The sequence below is a fragment of the Palaemon carinicauda genome, chromosome 14 (genome assembly GCF_036898095.1).
Source record: "Palaemon carinicauda isolate YSFRI2023 chromosome 14, ASM3689809v2, whole genome shotgun sequence".
Taxonomy (NCBI): Eukaryota; Metazoa; Arthropoda; class Malacostraca; order Decapoda; family Palaemonidae; genus Palaemon; species Palaemon carinicauda.
In genome coordinates, this window is record NC_090738.1 from 110,909,686 (window position 1) to 110,930,360 (window position 20,675).

The following is a 20,675-nucleotide window of genomic DNA, read 5'->3' on the forward strand; positions in this document are numbered from 1 at the left end:
AATCAAGGAGGCAGCAATCTCCTTTATCAACTCCTCTGGGAAAAGGCACTTTGAGAGAGGAGCAAACATAAGTTCCGATCTCTGACACTGTGTTACTCCAGCAGACAAGAAGGAGCAAAGGTTTTCCCGTTTCTTGAGGACCCCGGAAACGAACGAAGCCGCACGCTCACTGGAACCGTCCCGTATGGCCATGTCCATGCAGGACATAATAAGCATGGAAGTTTCCTTGTCAGAAGGGGAGATCTTCCTGCTCAACGCTCCCAAACACCAATCCAAAAAGTTAAAAACCTCGAAGGCTCTGAACACTCCTTTCATCAGATGGTCTAAGTCTGAAGGAGTCCAACAAATCTTGGAGCGTCTCATGGCTAGCCTGCGGGGAGAGTCTACTAGACTTGAGAAGTCGCCCTGGGCAGAGGCAGGAACTCCCAAGCCGAGAACTTCTCCCGTGGCATACCAGACGCTCGATCTGGAAGAGAGTTTCGCAGGGGGAAACGTGAATGCTGTCTTCCCAAGGTGCTTTTTGGACTGCATCCATTCTCCCAACACTCGTAAAGCTCTCTTAGACGAGCGGGCGAGGACGAGCTTCGTAAAGGCAGGCGCGGATGACTGCGTGCCTAAAGCGAACTCAGATGGAGGAGAGCGTGGGGCCGCAGAAACAAACTGATCAGGATACATCTCCCTGAATAGTGCAAGAACTTTCCTAAAGTCCAAGGAGGGTTGCGTGGTCTTGGGTTCGTCGATGTCCGTATGCGGGTCGTCAATGTGTGCAGCGTCGTCATCATCAGAGAGTCCATCATCTGAATACTGAGGAGGAAGCGGCAAAGGAGTAGGAATTGGCTGGTCAGCTGAGTCCGGCAGCACGGGTGCATGCGTGACTGAACCGGACGCAACGTCATGGAACTGTTGCCCAGTCTGTGAGCTGGCAAAAACCATAGCAGCGCGGGGGCGCAAAGCGTCTACTCCAGACTGTCTAGTCTGCTGTGGGCGAGTAGTGGTAACCACACTGGGTTGCGGAGGTTGACGCACCGCGTCAAAACAAAACAACTTAGGTTGTTGTTGTAACTCGCGAACGTCAACGGAAGGTTCCGTGCGTCGCTGAACGTCAACATGCGGCTGGCAGGGTACACTGGAACGCATGGGTGGCGGGACTCTCACAGCTGGAGTGCGGGAGAAGGTAGCCTCAGCGTCCACTGGACGCACAACCGTGGGTGGTTGTAGGCTAGCGGTTGGTGCAGCGTCAACCTTCTCCGCACGAAAGTCCTGCATTAATGACGTTAACTGTGTCTGCATGGTCTGCAGCAAAGACCACTTAGGGTCTACAGTAGCAGGTGCGGCAACAGACGGTGTTACTGCCTGATGCGGTACCGCTTTGCCTCTCTTAGGAGGTGTGCAGTCATCGGAAGACTGCAGCGAGTCCGAACTGACCCAGTGGCTACAACTGGGCCGTTGGACTTGCGCGGAAGGGACCAACTTGCGTTTAAGAGGCCGCGAGACCTTGGTCCATGGTTTCTTTAGAGAAACATCTTCCGCAGACGAGGAATAAATGGGCTCTCTCGTCTTCTTGTGGGTGGGACGATCTTGGTTAGATACGTCCGAAACCACGGAGGGAACGTCTGTTCGCTGATTAAAGCCTCTCGAACCCTTTGGTCGTACGACATTGCTTCTCCCCTGGGCTTGGGAGCTTGCAAGAGGTCCCGGACTGGGAGGACGACAGGCACGAACAGACAAACCCTCAAGCGCAACACTATCTACAACACTTTCCACAACACTACCACTCACTTTGTCACTACCCACTGCACTCTTACACTTCAACTCCTTGACGTCTCCCATGAGTTGGTTACGGTCACTCGCCAATGACTCGACTCTCTCACCCAGAGCCTGGATGGCACGCATCATATCTGCCATCGAAGGTTGTTGAGTGCTAGAAGGGGGATCAGGAGCAACCACTACAGGGGAAGGAATAGGTTGTGGGGCATGAGGAGAGGAAAAATCAACGGAGCGAGATGAATTTCTCCTGACTCTATCTCTCTCTAGCCTACGTGTGTATTTCTGGAATTCGATGAAATCGAATTCCGAAAGCCCAACGCATTCCTCACATCGATCTTCCAATTGACAGGTCTTATCCCGACAATTGGAACAAACGGTGTGAGGATCGATAGAGGCCTTCGGAAGACGCCTTGAACAGTCCCTAGCATTACATTTCCTGAATTTAGGGACTTGAGAAGGGTCAGCCATCTTGAATTAGTCAAAGGGGAATTCAAAATCTATCCAAAGTCGTCAACAAATAATCCAAAATCAATAAAAGAATGCAAGGATGTATTGAAGATAACGTCTGCAAAGCGAAAGCTAATAACTAGAAATGTGTACTTCACCAAAATATGTGAAAACCAATCCAGTAAGCAACAGCGAATTTAGTAGGTCTTGCCGGTGGCACGACAAAGAGAAAATTGAGTTCTGTGTTTACATTGAGTACTGAGTACCTGCTCGACAGATGGCGCTGTTGATGTACACCCCCTACCTGCATAGCGATCGCTGGCGTATTTTGAACGTAGAGTTTTTCTGTCGGGCAGCAGAGCTGCAGCTTATATAATCACCGGCTAAGTTTAATATTGAAAATAAAATTTGTAAATATATAAATTAAAAGTCAAAAAATTAAGAGGAACATACGTGCAGCAAACGTTTATTTATGAATATCTCATGATATACTGTATCAGCAAATGGATAATACATTTCTCAGCAAATCAAGAGAAAATGGTGGAATTACTGTATAAGGGATACTAAACTAAATAGCTTTTCCTGCAATTTTGATGAGTAAATAAATGCGTACCCATAATAGAAAAGGATTATGTACAGGACCACACGAGCTTGCATAAATAAGTAAAAAGGACTATTTAGCATTAATTGTTGTCAATAAAATATGTATTTGAAAAATTAAATATGAATTACTCCAAGTCGAAAATGTAATACCTGTACTGTAATATGAATACAGTATTAAAAATTCCAAGCCAGAGGACGTTAGTCATGCTCCTTAACAGCTTCTCTGTGAATAAATCTTGAAGGATTCTTTGATCTGTTGGCTTTACTAGTGGAAAAACTGTGAGCCACCCAAATAAAAGTTGCTTCTACTCCACCCTTACTTCCCCCTTGTTCCTTATTCCATTAAAAACTGGAAAAATCTATCTTCTCATGTGTACATTATCTAGTGTTAGGGGGGCAAGATTTTCTAAGAGAATCAAAACAATCTCTAAGCTTTATAGTGTCAATTATATTTATAACAATTACAGAGGAGATACCACTGTGTCTGGCATAATGGGAGTACAGTATTTAAAAAAGTAATATGTACTTTTCCTAACTATACATACCTGAGTCCTTTAAATTATTGAACATGTCTTCAGTTAAGATGGAACTGCCGTAGGATTCATTAACAAGATAGTTAACAACAGCTGGTGAGCACGGATGAACAGCCGTGGCCCCACCTGTTGGAAATTCTTCAATTTTCACCTTCAGCTCAAGGCTGAAGGTGGGAAGTTTGACTTAAAAGGACAAGTTTGTATCAATAGGAAAAATACAAAATCCTTAAAAATTTTGTCATTTGTTTCTACGTGTTTACAAACCTTTTATTATTTTAAGTAGGATACAAACCTTTCTTCCTTTTAAATGAGGAGACTCACTGATTGGCGGGACGGAAAGCCCTAGATTCAAAAGTGGCTGGTTCTTTTTCTCAGCTGGAAGTTTAAATCTACCTGGCCCTGCACGGGAACAAAGAGATGACTCCAGCAACCTCCAATCTGTATATTATAGGAATGAATAGGCTGGTAAGGCCTGGCCTGTCCGAGAAGATTGCTATGTGGTTAAAGGAGGGATAATATACCTGGGGTATGATGATCAATGCGCTGGTATATTCCACCATCCCCCTAGACCTAGATTTTAGAGTATGGGGCTTCAAAGTGTAGCTTACAGACATCGTCATATTCAGCGATTAAATCTTCATTACCAGGAGAGGAGGCCGAAAAATGAAGAAGAGTAAGTTATTCTACCTTTCCTTTCAGACTAATATCGATGCATTACCATGGACAAGATGCTTACTGTCCCATGTGGGAGTTAGGCTGGCTACAAAACTAGCTGAGCAGCCACCACATGACCAAGAACAAAGGTGTCAAGGGACTTGTGGGAGTAGTTCCATACATAGAAGACCATGAAGGTGGGCTGGCATTTCCAACCCAAGCCTTCAACTCTTGGCTTATTGAAAGATTCACCTTAAAGGCTAGGGTGGGGCCTACACCCCTGACTTTATGACCTCTGATCCTAACCAGTACCTCTTCCCTGTCAGGCAGTCAAGGCGAATGCTTTACAGATCGTCTCGTAAAGCCAGAAAGAGATCTTGTTCCTTGACACATCTTCTTGGTCCTGCCAGTACTAAGAAAGAGTCCCAGCCCTGAGGGTTAGGTCCTCTTCAGATAGCACAGCAGAGTCTTCACAAGACACAAAAGCATCTACTTTCGTATCTCGACCCAACATTTCAATTAGAAAGAAAAAGGAGAAAAAGTCAAACCTAGGGTTGTGCACAGACAATTTCTGAGTTTTTGCCACAAAACCTGGTACATAACAAAAGGACACCTACTTCCACACCTCTCTCACAAACGAGAGAGATGATCACCCACATGAGAGGCAACACAGATGATGAAGGGAAGTTCTCCTTCAGAAGGGAGAACCAGCTCAACACCTGGGGAGGAAAACTCTCCCTCGGAAGGGAAAGTAGTCCAACCCCTGGAGGCGGACCGCCGGGCAGTGCTCTTTGCTTCCCATCAACAAGACTTGTTCAAATTGAAGACCTGCATTGAGTGCTACCTGAGAAAACATAGCCGGAACTAGTTCCTCAAGGTTAACGTGTTGATCAAGAGCTGCCACAGATGCTGGAGAACAGGAAAGTGATGGCACAGTCACAGCAGATTCCCATGGAACAAAAGGCTCTCCTCTTCTACATCGGCTATCTTAGCCGAATGAAGAAGAACTGTAACGTTAACTGAGGAAAAATAAAACAAATTATGTAACAAAAAACTTCCTTGGGAGGAGCACCTAGTCCGTGGACGGGAAAGGTGTCCACTGAGAGAGCAGACACAAATTAAGGACTGCACACTCCATTTGCTGGCCGATATAGACGGAAGGAGAACGGCAGCGTAAAAAACTAACAAAACAAGAATTACAATTAATTAATTCAGCTGAGGAAATTAACTACTCAGGAGAACCACTCAACCCTCCAGAGGGAAGGGGGTTCCCAGGGAGACGAAGCTGAAATGTTGAATCACAAGTTACAATTTTACTTGATTTATGAAGAAAACTATTCAGAAGCACAACCTAACCCATGAACGGGAAAGGTGTTACCCCCACAGAATATCCTGCCAGCTGCCCACAAAAAGTGAGCGGTTATGCCCTTGAGAAAGAGCAAGACTGAAGTCAAGCTCTGAGAGGGCCACACTGCCTTCCCCCAGCAGATTCCTTCTAAGAACACATTGAGGGGAAGGCGACGACAACAGCCAAACGGAGGAGTATTCACACGATGACAATTCCCCTGCGGCGGGGGCCAAGATACGCGGAAGGCTATCTGCTAACGAGATGACCAATGTCCAATGGAGAAAGGTCAGAAGGGAAGGTTCTCCGTCCTTGAGAACCCGCCGTACTATGCTGTCACACACACAGCAACATGCACAGTAAAGAAAGCTTACAATATATATATATAAAAACATCAAGAATGTTTTCATATATAAAGAAGAAAAACATAAGTTAAAAAGACAAAGACTAATGAGAGTCCAAAATAAGCAAGGAGGAAGAGCAGTAACAATTGCTCTCCCTCCAAGCCAAAAGCAAAATGAAGCACAGTCACAAGTGTGTGAGTGAGAGGGGTAGCTAGCTAACCCACCCACCCTCCACTATCTAGCAGGATGGGTAGTTAACCCTTGCTAAAATTTTAATGGCTCGTCCTTTCAGCTTCGCCGAAAGTAATACCCTTATAAATAGCATAGATTTATATTCCAGTTACGGAACAAAAACACTCTCGGACACAGAGCTGACTTACGCCCAACTATAGGCTAGGCACCCACAAGCGTCTGAGTTTTTCGTGCTGGCGCTGTCACTGGCGTTACAGTATAGGACAATACTTAAAAGTCCTTATTTGGCTCAGGAGGAGGCACCACTGGGAACACCACTGGAGTCATTGGCACTCGTGAGACTGGGGGCATGTTAGCCTTAGTTTTAGCCTTCCTTAGGTCAAACTCATCGGCAACAGTCTGCACATCAACGGGATAACACAGAGGCATATCCAAATTCCAATAGGATGCAGCGATAACTGGAGGTACCCCACACTCCACCAAAACCTGTAAAGCCTGCCAACATAGATCTGAGGGCTCCTTGCTCCTGACACAAACTGCCCTAGGACTGAGCCATAGGCTTATGCTCAGAGTGGCGGTAGAAGACATATTCAATGAATGAACACAAGAGGAGAAAGACTTAGGTGCAATTTTGGGTGTTGCCAAGACAGACTCAAGAGATGGTTTAACTCTCTTCCTTCCCTTCATGGCATACACCTGCTACTGCACAGAAGGCTACGACCCACATGGGGGCACACATGAGCAATCATGAGCCCTACTAGAAGCAAAGAGCGTAGATCTACAGCTGGTTTAGCCATTAACCGGTTGCAACGTCCGCCTTTTCCCCAGTAAGCACGAAATTCTTATTTCAGAACCATAATTCACAAGCATAGCCAAAATTCATTTCCTGCAAGAAAAAGAAAAAAAAAAGATGAAATATTTTGGTAAGGGCACAACAGTACTTCCATACTGTGAAAGTATTTTTGTTCGTGGTGTACCAATTTTCGTGGTCTTCGTGGGTGGGCGAATCCACAAATTTACAAATCCAACGAAAATTTTTATACACTGTTAGATTTTGGTTTTGAACTTGGACACACATTCGATTTGTGTTGGTGACCTACATTTTCTAAACCATTGTGGATTACTAATTATTTTTATTTGTTATTGTGAATATGTTTTATTTTGGTGTGCATTATAATAATTATCTTTTTTCTTTTGTAGGTTTAGTCATTTTCAGAGATTACTACAGTTTATTTTTTTCATATTTTTTTGTCTATATATTGAATTTTTCATATATTTTCTGAATAAAAATAAAATTAAAATCATTGTTTTTTATTTCATATTTATTTTAATATTTTCATCAATAAATAACAATGCATTACATTAATTATTAAAATCTTTAATAAATGAATAAAAGCAAAGCATTGCAAATGAACGCTTTATCATAGTTGGGGTTCAACTAATAACCAAAAAGGTAAAAGTTCCAAAACGGAAATCCACAAATTTAAGAATCCACGAACCAACATTTTTTATAAAACAACGAAAATTGGTACTCAAAAATAAAAGTACATTCACAGTGCTTGTTGCGGTCTAGGTCAAAAGTGAAAAACTTCCGAAAAGTGCGGGGGCAGGGCTACTCACAAGCAATCACCACCTGTCTTCAACTACCTCATTAACGAATTCCACAGTCATTCCGGCTCTGCTGAAGACTTATTCATTATTTCACATTTTAAAGGACAAAAGGTTTGAATACGCATAGGAGCAAATTAATCCTGTTCTGGGCACTGCTCCATATAGAGTGGATTTCATTATACTGTAATTCCTTGGAAGGAGAAGATTGTTAGCATTTGCAATAAAATGTTACAAGTCTACAATTGCATTTGCAATAAAATGTTACAAGTCTACACTTTCCCTGATTTTTAAATCCTAAGGCATAAACCTTTTGTTTCCTTTTAATAGTGAAGCCTTATTACCAGCATTTCTACAAACATTATACAGTATTGTACTAATAAGCCTCCTACAAGGGTTATTTCCATGCTTTTGTGATCTATCTAAAGTAACAGACAAGCTTCTTAACTAGATCTTATATTTAAGACAGCTCATCATGTCAATTTAGTGAGTTCCACACATTGTCATGTAATGTATTGCAGTGTACAGTCATTCTCACTGAGGTCTGGGAAGCTATTGGTTTGTCTTTAACCAGTGACTGTCACAAAGATTACGGGACCTTCCACTTATTATCATTATTATTATTTCAAGCCAAGGTGAAACGCCATTTGAAAAAGCAAAATGCTACAAGCCCAGGTGTTTACCTTCATTGCAATTAATTATATTTTTTTTCATCCAATTTTTTAGTTATATTTTTGCAAAATGTGAGACTTCTGAGGGCACACAGTTACTTTTTCTGTTGATATACTTTTATAAAGAAGTCAGTTGCTAAAAATATTCTTTTAAATTGGCTCATGACGATCTTAAAAGCCTATGTGAGAAAAGATGAGGCTTCCCAAGTGAAGTTTTGGCACAGAAAATTAGCCTTCCAAAGTGAAGTTTTGGCACAGAAAATAAGCCACACCTATTGCACAGAACTTTTATAGTTGCTTTAGACACTGATACCAATTGCAGGTTATTGGAGGTATCAGCTAAAATTCACAGATTATTTTGAAGAGAAATACCCCTCAGGTGGTTGAACTTATATCTTTTGAACCCTGTGGTGGTAGCAGTACAGCAGTTAACCCTTTTACCCCAAGGCTATTTGGAACTTTCCAACCCTTAACCCCAGGGTTTTTTTTTTCAAGCACATTTTGCTATACATATTTCTTAAATTGCTCTGACAGCCTTAATTTTTGTCATAGAGAGGTCAGGTTGGTCTCATTCTTTAAGGAAAATGCCTGAAGTTTCTCAAAAAGTTATCCAAAATATGCAACAAAAATTTATATACCAGTTTTTTGCAAGGACGTACCAGTACGTCCATGGGGGTAAAGGGATGAGTTTTGTGAAACGTACCAGTACGTCCTTTGGGGGTAAAAGGGTTAAATAATGTTTCTGGGAAAGGCTTCAGGCAAGTTGTACAATATCATTCTTTTTCTTATTTTTCCCCTCACTCGTATTCTGGTATCTTAAATGCTGTTGACTACCGTGTTATCTCCCTCTACAACCCACACAATGTATACCTCTAGATGTTGACATATACATCCACACTCTATACAATATACATAATCCTCTTATTTCCACTGCACGGCCTCGACCCAGAAATGCAACTTTATTTTGATGAAAAAAGTTAGCTTATATCTCTTATCTCATACATCAATCAAATCTATCAATTATCAATCAGCAGGCTTGACAAATTACATGAGTTATGAGTTTGTAATGAAATATAATTTACTGTTTTGAATAATTAGTATTTAAATACCTATTGAGGATTTCCCCCATCCCACATTCCAGTTGTTAAACACTTAACTATGAAAAGAAGGTATCTTGGCTGATAGCCATAACTCTATAGATGTGGCTGCGTATGAGAGCTACTCACCTAACAGTATTGACATTCTTCTCACTTCAGAAGAGAATTTTGTTCAAGAGCTTTCCATGACAAAGAAAATGGACACTATTAAGTTAGAACTTTGCCTAAAACAATTTACAGTACGGTATATTGTTTTCGAAATTTCATATCTTCATGAAACATATTAATGATAATTCTCATCATGTGATATATTGGACAAAGCAGCAATTTTATTATGCTATCAAAATATATGAAACCTTTAAGGAAAGAGCTCAAGTAAAAATTATACTCACTAAACACAAACATCAATATTCTGGCAATCGCAGGTGTAATGGATGTGATAAAAGAATATTCATCCATATTCCAAATGGTCTCATTTTCTACTGGAAAAATCTTCTCGTCACCCCCAAGATGACCAAAGCCCTCAGCATTCATGAATGGATTCTCATCGCGCAGGAAGTCTGAATAGTCACTGAATTGAATAAAATATGAACAAAGCTTAATAGAAAGGAACAAGTGACATTAGTCAGATAATACAACATAAATACAGTACAGTATACAAACATTTGTAAATTATCTTAACCAAAAAATTATATAGAGTATCAGCCCTCTTCCCAAAAATAGATTTTTCCTTCGTCAAAATCCCTTATATAGAGTATCAATTATGCAGTCAACTAATGGTTATAGTTAACAGAATTATCTAAACATACTTATATTGAGAGGATGGACTTATAAGGAAGAATTATGCCTACTGAGCTTCCATCTTTATTCTGTTCTTTGCATTTTAGTTATAGAATCAACCCTCACCGTGGTTAAATATCACTTAGCCTTAAATTCTCTGTAACTTTAGATAACTTACTTATGAGGTAAGAATGAAAAGAAATAAGTCCATATACTTATATCTGGACTTCTTTGAGATCTGCTGGAAAGTACTGCATCTCTATACAGTATTGCAATAAAGATGTTTTCTCAACAACGGTATGAGAAAATGTATTACCCTGATCTCATCTTCTGCCAAAGCATCTCTTAATATATGTTGTCCAAATTTGCTTTGCTTTTCCATCCATGAGGACCTACAACTTAATTTCCCTAGAGATCAAACAGTTTTAATTTCCCAACCGTCCAGTCTCTAAGCAAGTTCAATGCTCCTGATTCTCCCAATTTACCATTTCTCATGACTTTTTCAATAAGATCAATAAGGTTCTAACATACCAAATTTTTAAAGTAATTTGTATTTTTCTTGGCTATACAAACCTGAGTACTTTAAATTACTGAAATATCTTCAGTGGAACTGAAACAACCACTAGAGTCATGTTAAGGTTGGGAGTGGCTCGAACCCAATTTAGAACAAACATCAAGTAGAATAGCAGAAAAGCACATACGTCGATGCCATCCCATAGATGCTGGAATGCGTACTCGAAAGCTGCTTCTGGGTATGGCACAGGTGAGCAGTAAACTGGGAGCTTGTGGTTAGGCGAAGTTGTGAATAGGTTGCTTATCAGTGAACCCCACAAAGTCAAGATCTAGGTTGCTATTCAAAAATTCAAAGACCACTCTGAGCCAACCATCTGCATCCTCCTAAGTCTGTCTGCTACGATGTTCTTTCTACCTGATTGATTGATTGATTTAAAGTTTACAGGCATCCTGACATCTGAGGTCATTGATGGCGATATCATTTATTTTATGTAAAAAATAAAAGAATATTCAATTAAAACCATAAAAGTTGAATGTCATTATAGAAGTTAAATAATTTTCAGAAGACCTGCTTCTGAAATAAATCTAAAAATGCGGCTCGCATAGTAGGACACATCATGTCCAAGAATCTTGACAAGGATGAACCTGCCATCCTCACCTCAAGCCTTAAATAGATATCTATTTCTTAAGTTATTATAATTGGAGCATTCGATCAACAAATGCCTCGCTGTTAAAGGTACTAAACAGTCGTCGCAATACGGTTGGTGCTGGCCCTTCAGCAGAAACTCATGTGCCAACTGAGTGTGACCAATACAGAGACGACAAAGAGACATCTCCCATTTTTGGGGCATCATATTATACCTCCAAGGAGATGTGACATTTGCTACTTCTCTCATTTTATTGCCATCTAGACTATCCCAGTGCTGTTGCCATTTATTGCAAAACAATTTCTTGATGTTAGGTAGAAATCCTTACAGGGAATGGGCTTGGTAGCAACTCAGATGCAGCATTCTTCGCCAGTGAATCTGCCTTCTCATTCCCAGACACACCCACATGTGCTGGAACCCAACAAAATCGAACCATTATACCTCTCAGTCTAATAATAAAAAGCCATTCTAAAATCTTTAAAACTAAAGGGTTACTAGAATTAAAAACTTCTAAAGCTTGAAGGATACTCCTTGCATCACTAAAAATGGTAAAATTACCCTCCTTCTCCAATGCTATTTTCTCAATAGTGGTTAGTATGCCATACAGTTCGGCAGCAGATATGGAAGCTGTTAGAGGAAGTGCACCTCTACAATTAAAACCATTACTATGTACTCCAAATCCAACACCAGCATCAGATTTGGAGCCATCAGCATATACAAAAGTCAATCCCCGATGTTCTACAACATGTTCCATAAAAAGAGACCTGGATTTTAAGTCGGTCATATTCTTCTTAACTCCAATAAAGTATATACAAAAAGATACCTCTGGTAATTTTCTTGGAGGCGTTGATGATACATTAAATGGAAGAACCTTAACTCTAATTATATCAAGACTGTCTAATAATTGTTTCGTCCGAAAGCCATAACGTTGAGGAGATTCTGGGTGCAGCTCAAAGTATGTTGAGTGCCCTATATGGCTTGCAGTCTGAGAGGCTAAAGAGTTAGGGAGTCTGCAATCTAAACCAACACCGAATAAACAAGATGTCAATGCAATAGGTCGATAGTTTGCTGCTAAAAACTTGTCCTTACCGGGTTTTAAAAATGAAGTTTCTATGATAAAACAAAGTTTTATGAATACTTACCTGGCAGTTATATATATATATATAGCTATAGTCTCTGTCGTCCGGCAGATTTTTCAAAACTCGCGGCAACCGCCGAGTGGTGGTTGTCTGGTTAGGTGGTTAACAACCCTTACAGGGTGGTTCTTGGAATCATTCCCGTTTTCTGTTCCTCAGATCATATCTTGTCCGACCTGTCTCCTGAGGGGTGGTGGGTGGGACTTAATATATATATATATATAACTGCCAGGTAAGTATTCATAAAACTTTGTTTTATCATAAAAATAACAAATTCGTAGATAATTTGTATTTTTCCTAACCATACAAACCTTAGCTATTTAATATGAGTATTACTTTCGGCGTAGCTGAAATGACAAGCTATTAGAATTTTAACGAGGGTTTACTACCCCCTCGCTAGTTAGCGAGGGGGTAGGGAGGGGTAGCTAGCTACCCCTCCCCCACTCACACACCTGTGACTAGATCACTTTGCTTAGAGGTAGGACTTTCCGGGGGACAGGGCTGGCGGGCAAGTTTGATTAAATAACTAAGGTTTGTATGGTTAGGAAAAATACAAATTATCTACGAATTTGTCATTTGTTCCATAACCGAAATACAAACCACGCTATTTAATATGGGTGCCTTAACCCTTAGGTAGGGTGGTAAGTCCCAGCAGTTACTGGCTTTTGTCTTTTTGCCCGGGGACTCAGTATCTGAGTGTGTCAGTGCTCAAGATAAGGAGTCCCTGCACCTCGCAAGTGCCTTGCTCTGCAAGGACCGCGGCCTACGTAAGCTTTTGAGTGAAGGAATGAAGTGTGACTCGTCCTAGGAAGTTAACCTGAAGTCCTTTAGATGGAATTCTAGGATAGAACGTTCCCAATACCACCTCGTAAAGGTATGGGGACGTGACAGTATTATCTTAATACTAGGAACACAAGGAAACATGGTTTACCTGCAGTGGTTTGAGGTCAGCTGTGCAGAGGACCCAGGATGCTGCTTTCCCCAAGAGAGGGGAGAATGAAGAAAAGAATAAGGGCCAGGCATACCTTTTCATTCATGCAGACTAAAACTGGGTAAAAATGCCCTCAACCTTCTGCTACTTCTCCATTAAGGTGCCTGAGGTTTAAACCAGCTTTTGTGCAGCCACCACAGGGCCGATAGAAAATGTATCGAGCCTCCTGTGGGTCACGTCTTGCAGGTAGTGGGCTGTGAAGGTCGTTTGACGCTTCCAAACCCCTGCTTGTAAAACCTGCGTCACTGAGTAATTCTTCTTGAATGCCAGGGACGTACCAATGCCTCTGACATCATGTGTTCTAGGGCGACGCGACGGAGGATGGTCGGGATTCAGGGTATGATGGATAACCCTGCGAATCCACGCTGAGATTGTATTCTTAGTGACCTCTTCCTCCTTCCCATGCTCACGAACAATGCTTGCACCCGAGGACGAATTGCAGCTGTTCTCTTAAGATAGAGCCTCAGACTCCTTACTGGGCACAGTAGGAGATGGTCTGGGTCATCTGTTACAGAACGGAGACTCGAAATCCGGAAAGAGTCGAACCGAGGGTCCGGCACTCCCGGATTTTGAGTATTAGCAACAAACTCAGGGACGAATCTGAACGTTACCTCCCCCCATCCCCTTGAATGGGCGATTTCATACGAGAGACAATGAAGTTCGCTAACTCGCTTGGCCGAGGCCATAGCAAGTAGGAACACCGTCCTCTAAGTTAGGTGGCGATCAGAAGCCTGGCGTAATGGTTCGAAAGGAGGTCTCTTAAGAGACCTGAGGACTCGAACCACGTTCCATGGAGGAGGTCTCACTTCCGACTGAGGGCAGGTAAGTTCATAACTTCGTATGAGTAGAGAAAGTTCCAGCGAAGAGGAAATGTCCATTCCTTTGAGCCTGAAGGCAAGACTTAAGGCTGAGCGATAGCCTTTCACTGCCGAGACTGAAAGGCGCATTTCTTCCCGCAAATACACGAGAAACTCCGCTATTGCCGGTATAGCGGCATCGAGTGGAGAGATATCCCTTCCACGACACCAACCACAGAAGACTCTCCACTTTGCCTGGTAGACCCCTGCGGATGACTTTCGCAAGTGTCCAGACATCCTTTCCGCAACTTGTTGCGAAAAGCCTCTCTCTTTGAGGAGACGCTGGATAGTCTCTAGGCGTGAAGCCGCAGCGATGCTACGGCTTTGTGGAAGATGTTGGCATGTGGTTGTCTGAGTAGCTCGTGTCGAGGAGGAAGTTCTCTCGGGAGATCCGTCAGGAGCTGCAGAAGGTCCGGGAACCACTCTGCGTGATGCCATAGCAGAGCTATCAAGGTCATTGAAAGGTTGACCGATATTCTGGTCTTGTTGAGTACCCTTCTCATCAGACAGAACAGGGGAAAGGCGTAAATGTCGATGTTGTCCCACCGTTGTTGGAAGGCATCTTGCCAGAGTGCCTTGGGGTCCGGGACTGGGGAGCAGTACAGCGGAAGCTTGAAATTCAAAGCTGTCGCGAACAGATCCACCGTCGGGGAACCACACAAAGTCAGGACTTTGTTGGCTACTAGACGATCCAAAGACCACTCGGTACTCACTGTCTGACATACCCTGCTCAGACTGTCGGCGAGCACATTCCTCTTGCCTGGAATGAAGCGAGCTGATAGTGGAATCGAGTGAACTTCGGTCCATCTCAGTATCTCTACTGCAAGATGGGATAGCTGCTCTGAAAAGGTACCTCCCTGCTTGTTGATGTAAGCCACTACCGTGGTGTTGTCGCTCATCACCACCACGGAGTAACCCGCCAGGTATTGTTGGAACTGTTGAAGTGCCAGGTATACGACCTTCATTTCTAGCAGGTTTATGTGGAGGCACTTTTCTGATTCTGACCAGAGGCCTGAGGTCCCGTGGTTCAGAACATGGGCCCCCACCTTTTTTTTTTTGAAGCGTCCGAGAACAGCATCAAATCCGGGGGGAGGACGAGAAGATCCACTCCCTTTCGTAGGTTTTTGTCCGTCACCCACCATTGAAGGTCCGTCCGTTCAGCAGGGCCCATAGGGACCAAGATGTCCGGGGAATCGTGTCCTTGATTCCACCGGGACTTTAGTCGCCATTGCAGGGATCTCATCCTGAGGCGACCATTTGGAACTAGACGGGCCAGTGAAGAACGGTGACCAAGGAGACGTAACCACGATTGGGCTGGGAGTTGTGACGAGCCGAGAGAGGGTTGTGAACTCAAAGGCAGGATGCAATCAACTGAGTTGTTTATTAAGGAACACTCTCCTTTATATACAAAACCTCAAGGCAACAGGACAAAACATGTTCGAGAGACAGACAATATTACAGAGCAAAACCAGAGACATGATCATTCAGGTTCTTTTTAGTGCGAGGGAAGAGCGCAGATACAAGCATAATATATACAAAATAATTATGTACAATTGTGTGACACACGGTTGGTACATGGCTCCCCCTCTAAAAATGACATACTGAACATGTTAAATAGGTGCCCTGAATCTGGAGAGGAAGTAGTAAAAACTGCGCCGATTAGCGGCAGTGAGTGGCTGTAGAAGTCGATGGTTGGGGTGCGAGCGAGTGGTGGATGATGGGTGGCTGTGTTGCCACTCCGGCTCGTCACGGGGTAGGCGAGTGTGTCCTACGGCATTCATAGGCGTGTGTGTCCTACGGCATTCATAGGCGTGTCCTACGGCATTCATAGGCGAGTGTGTCCTACGGCATTCATAGGCCTACGGCATTCATAGGCGTGTGTCCTACGGCATTCACGTCAGCTCCAGTTGAAGTTGTATAGGTGTCCTCTACGTCACGAGTGGAGGCATTGATGGAGGTTTGAAGGTCATGAAGTGGCTGTCCATAAGGGCACGAAGTAGGTTCACTTCACGAGGAGAGCTGTCTGCGGCAGGTTGTAGGCGAGTGATACTGGTCATTTTCCCGAGGGTGAGCGAAGCCCTTTGGTCCCCCAACGGTTGTTGAGAGAGCTGAAAAGGCGTTGCTAAATGGGCGGCTGGCGACGGCGAGTACTGCTGCAGAAGGTATGCGTTGACGGCGTCATAGTAACGGTGAGAGGTGGAGGGGGGGAAGGCGGGAGGAGCAAGTCACTCCGGGGTCACCAATGTGACGAGCCGAGAGAGGGTTGTGAACTCAAAGGCAGGATGCAATCAACTGAGTTGTTTATTAAGGAACACTCTCCTTTATATACAAAACCTCAAGGCAACAGAGACAGACAATATTACAGAGCAAAACCGGAGACATGATCATTCAGGTTCTTTTTAGTGCGAGGGAAGAGCACAGATACAAGCATAATATATACAAAATAATTATGTACAATTGTGTGACACACGGTTGGTACAGAGTTCTTCTCGTCTGAGGAAAGGATCTGCGACCCTCCTCAGCCTTGCTATCCTGTCGTCTGATGGCAAGGCTTTGTGGAGATTGGTGTCCAAGATCATGCCTAGATATACCAGTCGCTGAGTTGGAAGCAGAGAAGACTTCTCGAGATTTACCATGATCCCTAGATCTTGGCAAAGTCCCAGAAGCTTGTCTCGGTGTCGAAGAAGGGTCGACTCCGAGTCTGCCAGGATCAGCCAGTCGTCCAGATAACTGAGGAGACGGATGCTGATCCTGTGTGCCCTCAAAGAAATCAGGGTGAACACTCTGGTGAATACCTGAGGTGCTGTGGAGAGACCGAAACACAGCACCATGAACTGGTAGATCTTGTTGTCTAGGCTGAATCTTAAGTACTTCCTTGAAGACAGATGGACTGGGATCTGGAAGTACGCGTCCTTCCGGTCCAGTGTACACATGAAGTCTTGTGGTCTCACCGCAAGTCTGACCGTGTCCGCCGTCTCAATGCTGAACGGGGTTTGTTTGACAAACCTGTTCAGGGCTGAGAGGTCGATGACTGGTCTCCAGCCTCCAGACGCCTTCTTTACAAGAAAGAGTCGACTGAAGAAGCCTGGGGAACCGTCGACAACCTCCTGGAGAGCGCCCTTCTTTAACATGGTCTCGACTTCTGCCCGTAGGGCTTGCCCCCTTGCCGATCCCATGGCAAAGGAGCTCAACGACACTGGATCCGCTGTCAGGGGAGGTAAAGATGTTATGAACGGGATGCGATATCCCTGACTGATTACGGAAATCGTTCAGGAATCGGCCCCGAGTTGCTGCCACCTGTCTGCGCAACTTTGAAGGCATCCCCCCACTGGTGGACATGCAGGGGGATTGCTAATCCTAGCGTTTGTGGCCTCGGCCACTCCCTCTAGGATTCTTGCCTCCCCTGGACGACTTTTTGCCTTTCTTGTCTTTGACAGGAAAGGGCTTCGACGCCGTTGTCTTTGCTGCCACAGCCGGTTTCGTCGTCTTGGACGGGCGAGGTTGTTGAGGTGCCGGAGGTTTATAGGGCTTCGATGTAAGAGCCCTATGAAGGAGGGAGTCCTGGTTGGACTTCCTCCACCTCCCGGCTGCCTGTTCCACGTCTTTAGGCTCAAACAAATTCTTCCCCAAAATGGAAGAATGTCGGAGCCTGCTGATCTTGACGGTTGGGACCTTCGCGTGGAACCTCTCTGCCACCGCATCACGTCGTTTCAGGATCGAATTGGCCCACAAGTTCGAGACTTGGTGGGCCAGAAACTCAATGGTGCGGGTGCCCGAGAGGAGGAAGGTCTCCAGGGCCTTCCTGGTGCTCTCCTTAGACAGGTCTCCGGATCGCAACAGGATGCAAAGAGACCACAGCCAGATGTCCAGCCACGAAGTAGCCTGCATGGCACACTTCGCAACCTTCTCCTGGCTTAGGATCTCTGTCGCCGAGAAAGTCACTTGCCAGCTAGAGAGTCTCTCAAGAGGGACTCCCTTGGTAAGCTCTTCCACAGAGTGGTGCAAGGGAAGAGCTAAACAAGATTCCTCCATGATCTCAAAGTACCTCCTCTGGTGGATACGAGGAGGAGGGAGGAGCTTGTTGCCAGCAGTGGAACGGCTGGAGGAGGCGAGCTCGGAGAGCTGGCCCTCAACCTTATCCCTGGCACTCTTAACAGCCTGGACGACAGCTCTGATAAGGGACTCAAACCATGGCTGCTTACTGACAGACGCAGTGTCAGAGACTCCCTCTGGAGGGAAGGGAATCGGGCGATCCTTTGGAGTAGAGACTACAACATGGCCTGCCTGGAAAGAAAGGAAAGAAGATGGGTGCTTGGACCTATCTGAAGATCTCCCCTCCTCCTGCGAGCGCGCTGGTTTGCGCTTGCAGGGGGGGGGGGAGCGTGAAGATGACCTAAATGCTCTCGTTCCTGACGACTCGTTCGGTAGCTCGAGTTGCGAAACCCAGGTTCGCGCGCGGGCGAACGTTCGCGCACGCGTGCGTGTGCGCGGAGATGAGGGCGCGGGAGCACGTGGGCGCGCGGGCGAGGGCGCGCAGGCGAGGGCACGCGAGCGAGTGCTGGCGAGCAGGAGAATGATGGTGCGCAGGCGAGCGATGGTGCGCAGGGTGTGCAGGTGTGCTACTGCGCACAAGTGACGGTGCGCGTGGGCGCGTAGGTGATCTAGGGCGAGCAGGCTCGTGGGCGCGATTGCGTGCTGGGGAGTGATGGCGCGCAGGAGATGGTGCGCGTGTGCGCGCAGGATCTCGATGGAGTGCAGATGCGCGGTCTGGTGAAGACAGAGGGCGCGCAGAAGGACTAGCAAGTGTGGAAGCGCGAGGAGGAGACTGCTCGTGGGCGCGCAGGATCTCGGAAGCCTCTGGAAGGGCGCACGGTAGGGACTGGAACCTGTGCTCGCGAAGGTGACTGTGCGCGATGGTGAGCAGGCGAGGGCTGACGGGTGGGCGAGTTCCGAGGGCGCGCAGGAGATCGCTGGCAAGAAGGCGAGGGGCGAGTCTTCTTTCCTGTGCTCAGATCCGGAGATCGAAGGCGCGCAGGCGAGCGATGGCACGCAGGTGCGCGCTGGCGAGCAGGAGGAGAGCGCTGGCGAGCTGGAGATTGTGGCCGCGCGTGACATGTAACAGGATCAGGGCGTGCAGCTGTGCGCTGGCGAGTAGGAGATCTCTGGCGCACAGGAGAGCGCTGGCGCGTCGACTCTGCAGCAGGAGCTCACTGGCGCGTTGTCGCTGGTATAGGATGTCTTTGCGTCGTTGTCTCAGGAACATCAGGAACAGGCGAGCGCTTGTACGCGCTCGCGCGCAGGAGAGCATGGGCGCACAGGGGATATCTGGCACTTAAGGGACTTGCTCACATTGTGAGCAAGCCCCTTTTGCCCCGAAGGGACCGGTGCCCGTTTGAAAACGGGGTGCGTGGGCGCCCACAGCGCGTCAGCTGCCAGGAACGGAGAAGGAAGGTCAGCAGGTCTGGCAGGCGGAGGAGATCCCGAACGATCTGCAGAGAGGTCCAGTGATGCAGCTGCAACGATCAAAGCACGGTGAGGAGGATCCTCTGCGGGGGACTGCGAAGGCAAGGAGCCGAAAAGGCACCTCCTAACTCCCTTGTGGGGAGAAGGAAGGCCTCTACGGCAAAGAGAAAGCCTTGCGTCGGATACGTACTCTGGGGGCATCAAGAACACCATCGTCAGTCCTCTGAAGAGGAGTCTCTGTTAGTGAACACCCCCGAGGGAGAGAAACACCTGCAGGAGAGACCGTTGGACTTGACCCCTCCCTCGAAGGATGTTCGGAGGGGGGAACCAAGCCTTCAGCAACATCAGCACCCAAGGCAGAGGTTTGACCCAACTCGCCGGAAGCCTCTGCCACAACAACGTCGACGATAGACAGAGGGTCAACCACCGCTATCACCGGGGACTGTTTGACAGCTGCTCCCAACTGGATAAGGTCAAACAGGGCTTCCCAGGAGGGCGAACCCTTAAGCCCCAAGGAAGCCCAAAGCTGCAATAAATCATCATTAGCAACATTCATAGATAAATCCTCCCCCGGAGGAGAAGGAGGAGCTGCCTCGCTATGGGAGGCAACTCCCTCTCCCGAACCCCGAGGTCGGTCAACACAAGTACGGCCTACGCTACCACTCGACGGCCTCTCGGGAGAGACCGATCGAGTGGGAGCTTCGGAGGAGGTTCGGGCAACGAAAGAAGAGTCCTTGGAGATTTCCTTCTTCAAGGAGATCCTTGAAGGAGAAAGATCCCACTGGGACTTCTTCTTTCGGCGCCGGGAAAACCTCTCCCACTGGGAGGTTGACCACTCCCTACACTCACAACAAACTTTATGCTTATCACACAGTTGGCCCCTGCAAAACGGACACAAGGTGTGAGGGTCCGTCTCGACCGCCGACATACATGTCCTACAAGGGCGGTCTGGTAATCCGGGGCATTTCCGCATGATAAAGAGAGAGGCCAACTTCCAAACACACAACTGAAAGAAAAAGCAAAAAAG

The 20,675-nt window shown here is 45.8% G+C and overlaps 1 protein-coding gene across 2 annotated transcripts in view; it reads right to left on the reverse strand.

The window, feature by feature from the left end:
* The window catches only part of LOC137653613 (protein TRC8 homolog), a 77,933-nt gene that overhangs the window by 9,626 nt on the left and 47,632 nt on the right, over nt 1-20,675 (reverse strand). For both annotated transcript variants that reach the window (XM_068387167.1, XM_068387166.1), the window contains exon 2: nt 9,654-9,832. In XM_068387167.1, the coding sequence (XP_068243268.1) occupies nt 9,654-9,795 (142 nt within the window). In that variant the 5' untranslated portion in view covers nt 9,796-9,832. The remainder of the gene's footprint in view (nt 1-9,653; nt 9,833-20,675) is intronic.